Source organism: Pelophylax lessonae, assembly GCF_965119305.1.
Source record: "Pelophylax lessonae genome assembly, chromosome: 5".
NCBI lineage: Eukaryota > Metazoa > Chordata > Amphibia > Anura > Ranidae > Pelophylax > Pelophylax lessonae.
Genome location: NC_138772.1, coordinates 510401793 through 510414063, shown reverse-complemented (window position 1 = coordinate 510414063; position 12271 = coordinate 510401793). Strand labels below are relative to the sequence as shown.

The following is a 12271-nucleotide window of genomic DNA, read 5'->3' as shown; positions in this document are numbered from 1 at the left end:
GGTATTTCCTTGCAATAAAAAAATAAAAATTTCCATTGGTAAAAGTATTTTTAAAGGGGATTACATACATCGAAAATTATTAAAATGGGTGGAACTCCACTTTAAGGCTATGCAAGCCTTCCATTTGACAGGTAATGTTTTGTGTTCAATTTTTTACAATAAAAAATATATTCACCCCTAAAAGGCAATTTGAACCAACTTCATGATAAAATAGTACACTATGTCATGATTCTCATTTTTATTGAAGACTATGGACTAAATAAAAAAAAAAAAAAAAAAGAATCATTTTAAAAATGTATATCTGTAGGGTAATAAAAAAAGGTGTAAAAGTCTATTGAGAACCGAGATTTATTTCTCAGTGCATATAGACGTACACAGCGCAAAAAGGTGTGTACAGAAAAATGCCTCCTTAGGAGGTATGTGTCTTACAATAACAATTCACTATTGGTTACAGTGTATACACCACTTCCTTGACACTCGTTTCAGCCATGATGTAACGGCACACACAATGTTTACTGGTGTATGCCAATAAAGTCCTGTTTTTTTTTGTAAACATATCATCAAGAACACATTTTCATCCTTGTCCTAGGTTGTCAAATGTTAAAAGTTTACACAAGACAAAATTAGTTTTCTTGTACCTCATGCACACAGGCACTTTGGCCCCTGTTCGTCACCTTCAGGTTTTTTTCAGGGGCACAGATGCAGCACCCAGCCCTGCCAAAATCTATGATTGCTGAGATACAAGGTGACTCGACTCTGTGCATAGCAGTACTTGCATTTAGGGTTAGTAGCATTCTAGGATGTATGCCCAGAATGCATATGGGCATGCCTCCCTGAATGCATACGGCTCATAATACAGCGGCAGGCCGCGGGGCTGGACTTTGCACCTGTACTCTCGAAAATGCTGGTAACTGTCGCGCACAGGTCAAAACGCATGTAGCCTTACAAAAATTTAATCAAAGTGTCAGATAGAGCTGTGGCATTAAAACAGCCCAGAAATGCTGGCAAAAGCCTAGAATTCTTTTTTTTTTTTTTTTTAACGCTGTAAAACTAAAAATTGGCTGTTTATACTTCTGGCAGTTATTGCAAGAGGACATTTCCAGGATTCCGTCCCTGTGGACTGACTGGAACTGGAAAGGATTAGACAATGAGAAAGCAGCTTTGTTCAATCTGCTGAGTGTTAAAAAAAATGACTGATGATAACATGTCAAATCGATGCATCAGTTCACAATGAAGGACTGGACTCCGGCAATGGTCCACTGGGGGAAGTGTTGTGTGGCAGGAACCAAACCGGGTTTTAATCAGTGAGCGAGGGGGAACGGATTGAGCGTCCACTGGCAGGGCTGTTGGAGAAGGGAAGGGGATCCCGCTCCTTTTCTTTACTTTCGTGCTTATGTTTGTGTTTATGCTTGTGTTTGTGCTTCTTTTTCTTTTTCTTATGGTCGTGGTGGTGGTGATGATGGTGATCGCTGTGCTTGGATGAACTGGACTCTTTGATGAAAGCAAGAGGTGTTTGGGGAACCGAGTGCATAAGCAGCTCCATAGAAGACTGTTCTTTTCCTGTTGGCAAAAGATGGAAATTAGGAATGCTGAAACATATATACACACACATCAATCATGATGACAACTGAAAGGTAAAGTGAACAACATTATCTCATTACAATAGCATTTGAAAATGGGTGGGATATATTAGGCAAGCAGGTGAACATGTTGTCCCTTAAGTTAGATGTGTTGAAAACAGAAAAAAAAAAGGCAAGCTTAAGGCTTTGAACTACTTTGGCAAGAGGCCAAATTGTATTGGCTACACGACTAGGTCCAGGTCATAGCATCTCCAAAACAAAGTCTGCAGTGGTTTGGGCCTACCAAGTGGTTCAAGGAAATAAAAATGATGAACCAACGACAGGGTCATGTTCAGCAAAGGCTCTCTGATGCATGCGAGTGAAAGCTTGATTGTGTAGTCCGATCCAATAGAAGTAATATTGTAGTTCAAATTGCTGAATAGGTACAGTATATGCTGGTTCGATAGAAAGGTGTCAGAACACACAGAGCAGTTTGTTGCGTATGGAGCTGCGTAGCCACAGACCTGTCAGGGTGTCTATACTGACCAGTGTCCACAGCCTAAAGCACCTACACTGGACATGTGAGCATGAGAACTGGACCACTGAGCAATAGAAGAAGGTGGCCTGGTCTGATGAATTCAAAAATGGTTTGAGAAAAAGAGCAATGAGTTTGAGGTATTGGCCTCAGGGGCATACCATGGGGTCGGCCAGACCGGCGCCCTCCGCTCAGAGTGTGCCCCCGGTGCCCACAGGCAGCGTGCGGCTCAAATCCCAAAGGCCTGTATTCCACTGCAGGCAGAACAGGGGCAGTATGGGCTCTCTGGAGCTCTGTCTCCGCCCAACAGTCACATGACCATGACATCATTCATCGGCGCTCGGAGGTGCTGAGCTGAGCTGTCAGAGGAGCCCGTACCGCCGCTCAACACCTTTAACCTCCTCTCCATTCCTAGCCCGAAGGACAGGCTGACCCGGAGGACAACCCCCCCTCTCTCTGATTTACAGCCCTCCCTCTCTGAGTCGCCCCCCTCCCTCTCTGACCTCCGTGTCACCCCCTCCCTCTCTGTCAGCCCCCCTCCCTCTGTCACACCCCCTTCTCTCTCTCTGTCACCCCCTCCCTGCTACCCCCTCCTTCCCCCTCTCTCTCTGTCACCCCCTCCTTCCCCCTCTCTCTGTCACCCCCTTCCCCTCTCTCTGTCACCCCACCTTTCTCTGTCACCCCCTCCCTCTTTCAATCGGGGCACCAATACAGCTCCTCACCAAGGGCTCTGGGGACCCTAGGAACGCCTCTGATTGGCCTCTGCTTTAACCACTTGCCGACTGCCCGCCGCAGATATACTGCGGCAGGCTGGTTTAGCTGCGCGAATCGCCATGCCTGTACGGCGCTTCGCAGGAGTACTCCTGGGGGCGAGCGCATGCCGTCCCTACTAGGCAGCTGGGATCCACGGGACCGGCGGCACAGATTGCCGCTGGGCACCCGCAATCGCACCCCGCTGAGGACGATCTGCTGTTGTAAACACAGCAGACCGTTGTTCTCTCTGAAATGATTACAGAGCGCTTGTGATCCTTCTATTTAGGATAACAGGTCCCTGTGTTAATTTCACAAGTCCCTTCCCCATGCAGTTAGAAAACACTCCCCTAGGCTCACACTTAACCCTTTGATCACCCCTGGGTTAACCCCTTCCCTGCCAGTATCATTATTAGAGTAACTGCATATTTTTAGCACTGATTACTGTAGTAATGTCACTGGTCCCCCCAAAAGTGTCAAAAATGTCAGTTAGCGGTTCAATCTGTCCGCTGCAATGTCGCAGTACCGCTAAAAATCGCAGATTGCCACGATTACTAGTAAAAAAAAAAAAAAAAAAACTAAAAATTACATAAATCTTTCCCCTAGTTTGTAGACACGATAACTTTTGCGCAAACCAGCAGAATACAAATTGGCCTAAAAGGATTAAATAAAATAGATTTTAATTTTTAATTTTTTTGGGGGAATGTAATATAGCAGAAAGTGACATTTTTTTTTCAGAACTGGTTGCTCTTTTTTTGTTTATAGCACAAAAAAAAAAAAAAAAAAAAAAAAAAAAAAAAAAATCGCACAGGTGATTAAATACCACCAAAAGAAAGCTCTATTTTATTCAGGTACAGAGTCGCACGACCACGCAATTGTATGTTAAAGTAACGCAGTGCAGAATCGCAAAAATTGGCCTGGTCATTAAGGGGGCAAATTCTTTCCGGGCCAGAAGTGGTTAAAGTATATGAAAAGAAAATCACTAAAAAATACAACCCCAATTCCAGAAAGGTTGGGACACTGTAAAACCTACATAAAAACAAAATGTAAAGATTTCCAAATCTCATAAACCCATATTTTATTCACAATAGAAAATATTAAATGTTGAGAAAATCTACCGTTTAAGAAAAAAAAAAAAACTAATTTTGAAACTAATGGCAGCAACACGCCTCTAAAAAATTGGAACAGGGCAAGAAAAACCTGAACAGTTAGTACGAATAAGCAAGAGCTGGAAGAACATTTTGCAATCAATTAGGTTAATTGGCAACAGGTCAGCAAGATGGTTGGGTCTAAAAAGAACATCTTAGAATGTCTCAGAAGTAAAGATGGACAGAGGTTCACCAATCTGTGAAAAGCGGTGTCCAAAATTGTCGAACAATTTTTGAATAATGTTCCTCAATGTAAAATTGCAAAGACTTTGAATATATCATCTAGAGCAGTGTTCCCTAACCTTTTTGTCGGCGCGGACCGGTCAACATTTGATAAATTTACAGCGGCCCGGTCGCCGCAAACTATGCAGAGCGGTTTTGTTGTGTGGGAATCACCTGTCCCAATAAATCCATATTTCAAGTAGGACAAATGGTATTGTCTGTTAAAAGTTACATGTTTCTTTGATGTTGAAGACTCTTCTGTCTCTTCACTGGGCCTTTTCTTTTTCCCAAGGAAACTTTCTAACGACGTCTGTTTCATACTCATTTTTGCTAATTTGTGGGTTAAATTTGAGCAAACACAATATACACGTACACCAAGCACTGTTAAACATGAGAAAGTACCGGTGAACAGAGAGAAGAGCGATACACACCTTCTCTTTACCAAAGCTGCAACGCCACTGCCGCTTGCAGCCGCTCAGCTCCAGACGTCACCTAAAACCGCCCCGATATCACGATATTTTGCGCATGCGCGGTATTGGTGCGGCTTTAGGCGACGTCTCTCAGCTCCCTGTTAACCTCTCGTCCATGGAAAGTCGCACAAACTCGAGAGAAATACACTACAGTAAATAAAATGGAAATCATTTAATGTTCCTTGGGCGGCCCAGTGCAATTTGATCGGTACCGGTCTGCGGCCTGGGGGTTGGGAACCACTGATATAGAGTACATGATATCATCAAAAGATTCTGAGAATCTGGAGAAATCTGTGTGTACAAGGGACAAGGCTGAAATGCAATATTGGATGCCCGTGATCTTCGGACCTAAAAATCTTTGGCTTGACAAATTTGCTTTGAATCTGGGAACCAGCTAAAAAAGTTAGGAGCCGTTTTTTTTTTTTTTTTTTTTTTATTTTCAATGTTTTATTAAAGGTTTTCTCAAACAAAAGAATCAAGAGATTCCAACTTTCGTTTTGAACAGTACACAATATCCGCGAGATGGATTAAATATCAAGTAAAGAGAAGAGGTTATGTGATGTACCTACTCAAGTAAAGAGCAAAAGATATAACAGCAGTCCTCAGTGGTAAAGGGTTAATCCCTCTGAAACTTTCCTCAACACATATCTAAAGACATATAGCCACAAATTGCAACTTGTTTTTCAATCGACTGCAGTATAACTTTATAATTTCCAAAGAAACTGTAGAACATAAAAATCGCTGTGTATCTTTTTATTCTTTTTTTTAGTAACAATGTGATGGTGGAGTTCGGATTGCCTCCTCCTCATTGGGAGGTGCAAATACCCTCAACCACATATAGAGAAGGATGCTCGATCCTCCATACCCGCGGAGGTATGCAGTCCGAATCCCTCTATGACAGAGGCAAAAAAAAAATTAAAAAAAAAGGAAAAAAAAAGAAGGGGTGGGGGAAAGAAAAAGGACTCCGCACCCTGCTTCGCATCCACAATGAGGGGCCTTAGTCAGGTATGGTCCAGGGGTTATGGGTCAAGTAGGAGCCAGTTTTTTTTTTTTTTAACAAATATTACAGGGGAACATGTAACATGTTTCCAAAGGTGAACTTAATCTTTTAACCATTTCACAGCCAGAACCGTTTTTGCATTTTTTTTGCACACATTTAAAAAATAATTTTAGGCCTGAAGATTACATAAAACCATTATACATTTTCTGAAAGCAAACACTCTAAAACAGTGATGGCAAACGTTGGCACCCCAGATGTTTTGTAACTACATTCCCCATGATGCTCATGTACTCTGCAGTGTAGTTAAGCATCATGGAAAATATAGTTGTAAAACATCTGGGGTGCCAATGTTCACCATCACTGCCCTAGAGAATAAAATAGTGGTAGTTCCAATTTTTTGTTACACAATATTACCGCAAAGGTTTAGGAAAAACAAAATTTCAGTAAAGAAAAAAAAAGAAAAAACACATTAAAAGTTAATTTTAGGGGGCACAAAACACACAATAAATTACCAAATTCTTTAGTAAAATATAAAAGCCGAGATTGCACCATGTAAATAGAAACCCAACATGTCAAATATAAAACAGATCAGTACTCTATATTTTCCATAGGCAACGCTTTAAAAGTCTCCCTTGGATTTTCAGTTTAGCGTTATGAAGGAGGTCTAGTGCTAGAATACTTGCTCTCAATCCGGCGTGCGCGACAATATGCAACGTGTATCGTAATCAACATTTTCAGGCATAGGCGCATGGATTTAGGTTTGTACGTGTGTATATGTGGGGGTGGGGGGATTTTATGTGCTTAGGTGTAACTTTATTTCTTTTTTTTTCAAATTAAAAACAATTTTCTTTTCCACTTTTTTTTTCCCTTTAAGTAGGGACAAAGAGTGCCCTATGCGATTATTCAGTGATAGGTTTTCTTTAATGAGAAATGCAGGGTCCAAAAGACCCTGCAAGTCTCCCTTGTGCTCCACTGAATGTAATGTAATGCACATTGCACTGAATTATATTTCTTTCCCGGTGTAACGTTAGAAAACCATGCCCCGTGAGAAATGCATACCCACGTCACTTCCTGTCAGGAACAGCTGAGCAGCGTAGCAGTGCGCATGCTCACAGCCCCGGATACATCATTGACCAGCTGAGGAGCTCAGTAGTGCGCATGCACGGAGGGTATGGATTTTTCACGGCAGTGTGTGTAACGTTACACCGCCTCAGCTGTTGCGGCGGTTACATTAAAACAGCTTGGGTGCAAAATAAATCATCTCCGCTCCTATCCCTGTCACTTCCCTGATCTCGGCTAGTAAATGTAAAAGTGGTGGCGGGTGTATGAAATGTAAATGACGGAGATGTCGGCTCCGTGATCCGCTTTTACATTTAGTAGCCAAGATCAGGGAAGTGACAGGGATAGGAGCGGAGATGACTCATGTTGCAGCGGAGATGTTTTAATGTGGTGATGCGGTGTAACGTTATAACACACTACCGTGAACATTCCATACCCTCCGAGCATGCGCACCAGTAAGCTCCTCAGCTGTTCACTGACGTAGTGGTGACGTAGGTGCACTGGAAGTGACGAGGGTATGAAATTTTCATGGGTAGGTTTTTTTCACGGAACACTGGCCTTGATGGCTGGGGAAACTAAACAGGGACCTGGAAGTGACGTCACTTCCGGGTCAACATCTAGAAGAGGAAGAAAGTAGACATGTGTCCGCTCTCCTCCCTCCCCCCCTCTACCCGGTGGCATCCGCTATGCCAATCCACAAATAGTAGGGGGGGGGGGGGGAGGAGGTGCCTGGGGTTTGTTGAGCCCTGGGCTCAGGAATACATCCAAAAATCACTGTCTGTGAACACAGTTCACCGTGCCATTCATAAATGCAAGGTAAAGCTCTATAATGCAAAGATGACATATCCGAACACAATTCAGAAATGCCTTTGTCCTCTCTGGGCCAAAGCTCCTTGGTCTGTTGCAAAGTCGAAAACTGTTCTGTGGTCAGATGAATTGAAATTTGATATTTTTGGCAACCTTGGACGCCCCCATCTTTCAGACTAAAGAGGCGAGGGAACTTATGGCTTGTTATCAGCACTCAGTTCAAAAGCCTGCACCTCAGATGGTATGGGGTGCATTAGTGTGCATGGAATGGGCATTATCTGGAAAGGCACCATTAATGCTGAAAGATACATCCAGGATTTAGAGAAGCATATGCTCCTATCCAAATGATGTCTTTCGGGGGAGGCCTTGCAAAACCACATACTGCATCTATGACAACAGCATGGCTTTGTAGTAGAAGAGTCCGGGGTGCTTAACTGGCCTGCCTGCAGTCCAGACCTTTCATCAATTTAAAATATTGGACGCATCTTGAAATGGAAAATACGACAAAGATGACCCAGGACTGCTGAGCAATTAGAATCCTATATCAGGCAAGAATGGGACAAGATTCCTAACCAAAACTCCAGCAAATGGTCTTCTCAGTTCCCAGACATTTACAGTGTGTTGTTAATTAAAAGAAGAGGGGATGCTACACTGGTAAACAACCTTTTTGAGATGTGTTGCTGCCATCAATTTCAAAATTACCTTATCTCTTTTTCTTAAAATGGCACATTGTTTTCAGTTTAAACATTTAATGTTTTCTATTTTCTTTTGTGAATAAAAAAATGGGTTTATCAGATTTGAAAATCATTGCATTAAGTTTTATGTCGATTTTACACAGCGTCCCAACTTTATTGAAACTGGTGTTGTATAAAGTATAAGCTTTAACATTCATGTAAAAAAAAATGTAGGAATTACATTTTTTTAAAGTTTCTTAAAAAGATTTGTAAATCTGCATCTTTCATTTAAATATTACTTGGTGATTCTGCCATTAAGGCCCATGTTCAGGCACTTGTTATAAGATGACAATGCTCTGTCTCTGTTTCATAATTGTGTGCTTACATGCATTAACACCCTGCTGCACAGGCTTTCAATGGAGACTCCAAGAGGTTGTTTCAACACATTATGCAAGCTTGGTACACTGTTGTAACTGTTGTAACTGTTAGGAAATCCACCAATCCACATCAGAGCAGCCCTCAGTGTAAATGAAGAATATATATGGACTAGCTCTCATATATTTATATCTGATATTGATATTTTGTATTTGTTTTTTAGTGTGGTAACTGGTGGTCCCATAATTCTCACGCCAGTGTGTGTGTGTGTGTGTATATATATATATATATATATATATATATATATATATATATATATATAGTTGCATGCAACAGCAGACAAACCCCATATGGAGAAGCTTCTAGCGTTGTCGTCACACTGCTGCATTGGAATTTGTGCCGTGGCTTGTAATTTGAGTTTCTTATACAGTATATAAGATTGTACATGTCTGTTAGCTTTTTTATTTTTTACCTATTTTATTGAACTTTGAGTTATTTTCATAAAATCTGCTACACCATGGTCCATTACTGTCCCCCTTGCTTAGGAGGTTTGCAGTGCAGCTTGCGTGTGCTGGGTTTGAATTGAGTGGAGGCAGTTCCAGGCTGTTGCATGGAGCATTCTAGTCGGCTACAGAAAGGAGAATCACCCTGATCCTTCTGTGTGTGTGTTTCTACATGTGCTTCCAACAGTTTTTTTCTGGTGAGGGTTTGTAATTCACCTGGGGGTAGTGTGAGGCTATACACCCGAAGATTTTAGGTATCCCTCGTGCAAGAGGCCCTAATCACAGCTGAGGCAGACAGGTTGAGCTTCCCTTTCTTTGCATTTATATATTTGCATTACATCAATTATTGTACACCAAGTGATGTCATCACACAGCACCTGTACTTCTCTATTCAATAAACTTAGGTCATGGCTGGTGTTGGACTGAAAACATCACAGCACCCTGCCTCACTATTCGTCTCAAGAGCCCTCAGCCCTGATACAGGCAGTGGGATGCCCCTTAGGAGAAATTATGCAAATGTCAAAATGTCTTAATGAGCGGATATCACCCCACGGTAGGGACTGGGCATTCCTAGAAAGGCTGCATTTGTAGGCACACTGCCTTAGGTAACACCTAAGTGCGACGTTGTGCCTCCAAAGTTGAAAGAACTTAAATTCAGTGAATGAAAGGGGTGGATCAGGGACAGCAGAGCTGAGGAGGAAAGAGTTAGAGTGGTCTCTGAATTGAGGCCTGCGAGCCAGATGCATCCCTGTGCTTGCCTTTCTCCAGGCCCTTGGGGCACTACACCTCTCACTGACAATAATGATGAGGCACCTCCAGCAGCGGGGCATAATTCCTCCTACTGACACAAACAATGGGGCACTATTCTTTCCATTGACACCAATAGTGGACACTATTTCCCCCATTGAAACCAGCGATGGGGCACTATTCCTGCCACTAATACCAATGACTACTGACCACAGGTTCTACGCAATTTTTTTTACTGCCAATGACCACCAAGTCTGAGGCATGGTTTACTTTCAGTGACAATGAAGCAGTTTCTATCCCAACTGGCCAAGGTATGGCCCAGCTAAAGTCTAAAGGACAATGAAATGACCCTTTGTTTGGAAAGTTTGGAGACCCCTTGGGTTAGATAATACAGGACGTCCTGCAGGCCGGAAGTGGGATGGGTTCCATTTGACTTGTTTTGGCTTATGATGCACATTGTGGGGAGTGAGAAAGAGACTTTAGTACAGGGGGACAGCCTGTACAACTGTGCTAGACTAAAAGGTAAGCCGGAAATTCAGCTTTAAGAAAAATTAATGAATAGGGAGCCAAGAGTCCCTTTTTACCTCCAAGCAGCAAACTTGTATTTCTTTGAATTCTTTGCTGCCAACAAGTTTATGAAGTATAATCATTTACTGCACTTCTAATTAAAGCTGCTTGTGTTCATGGTAAATGACAGGAGGCAGATTAGTTAAATGCTGCATGACATAATTCCATCTGAGGTAAAAGCCACTAAAACAATGAACTTGTTGATACTGTTGTGACGAGTCATTTAACCTTCCAAACATATGACATTAATTATAGCAGCAATTTTAGCCAGGCTTCGCCAGCAACGAACATTAATTCATTCAGGCAGCTGTCTGTGTTCCAGTTACATAATTCCCCCTTGAAATTTAGTTCTTAAATGATGTGGTAAATATCATGGCTAATTGGTGGTAATTTTACCTTAAGCTTCTGGGTAAAGACAGATAACACCCTTTAGAAGAGCTGAGAAATTATATACAAAGTAAGAGACACTAATGAAGAAACATGCATCTAGAAATATGGAGTTATTGCAGGGCCTAGTCCACAAGGGATATTACTTGCTTACGCCCCACTCTTTTCGGACAGTATTCCTACAGTGTCAGTATCTACTCCGAGAAAGTATAAGGCCTCATGCACATTAGGCTCTTCTGAACCCCATTCTGCAAACAGGAGAAAGACAGCATTAAAACGCATTTAGGCACATCAAGTGTTTGGATCTTTATTCATTTCATTGGCCAGAATATCAATTTATTTTGGCCACTGAAATGAACGCTCAAGCAGTTAACGCGCCTGAAGTATAGCCACAACAGTCGTTTTTCCAACCCAAATGCTCCTCCTCTGAAAGCTAATTTGGGTGCGTTTAGATTTCTGCCCCTAAATGATTGTAATCATCTATGTGTGAATGGGCACATAGGCTAACAGAGGGCAGAAAAAAAAAAGGTAAACGCCTGTAAACGGGCAGCTGGAGTGTGCATGGGGCCTAACCCAATAGGTTATGATGGGGTGGGATAACAGAAACCAAAAAGCCCTCCACTGAACCAATTTGAAGCACAGAAATGCCTTAAGGCCCCTTTCACACAGGGGAGTCCGTCGGCGGACTCAGTTTTTCTCAGCGGGGTATCGATCCGCCGAGCCGAGCTGTGTGCGGAGACAGAGCTGTCAGGTCCCCGCTGTTCTCTATGGGGGAATCAGATGGGAACAGACCGTCTGTCCATTCTCATCTGACCCTATCTGCTGGACGGATGTAAAATAGGGTTTCCATCCGTCCAGATCAGATCGGATGTCAGCGGACATGTCTCCGCTGACATCCGATGTTCCATAGAGATGCATGAGGCATCTGTTCAGATCCGCCAAAAAAAATGGACAGGCGGATCTGAACGGTGTAAAAGGGGCCTAACACAGATTTTTTTTGTACTTCCTGTAAAAGCATTTTCCTTCATTGAGGGATACAGGAACTCAGATACAGCTGAATTATACTGCTAACTATAGAGGTTTGGACACTGGCACCAGAAAAGTTGTAAGCTAGTGCCACCTTTATCCAGCATGCCTTAATTTCATGAAAAAGCGGTACCAAGGGCAAGAAAGAATAAAAAAATAGAAAGATGAGACCCTAGGTCTGTCAAACTCCAAGAAAATAGTTTTCTCCTCCATTAAGGGACACAGGGATAGGTTGAGACATCCAAAAGCAGTCCAGCTGAGTGATGGGCAACAGCCATTAACAGGCTTTAAAAAAAGAGACAGCGTAATGGTTTCAACTAGCTGAAGAGTCTATGCCCAGATTTGAACAAGATGAGCCGAAGTCCACTACAGGCCAGGTGAAGCTGCCAACAACCAAAGGGGTACACCAACTATCAACTTGATTCTCTAGACCCACTGCCAG

General features: G+C 42.5%; 1 protein-coding gene across 1 annotated transcript in view; it reads right to left on the bottom strand.

Moving 5' to 3' along the window:
• Window positions 1-1180: 1180 nt before the first annotated feature.
• TAF2 (TATA-box binding protein associated factor 2) overlaps window positions 1181-12271 on the bottom strand; it is a 209330-nt gene continuing 198239 nt past the window's right edge. The window contains exon 26 of the mRNA XM_082258212.1: window positions 1181-1560. Within this exon, the coding sequence (XP_082114338.1) occupies window positions 1298-1560 (263 nt within the window). The 3' untranslated portion in view covers window positions 1181-1297. The remainder of the gene's footprint in view (window positions 1561-12271) is intronic.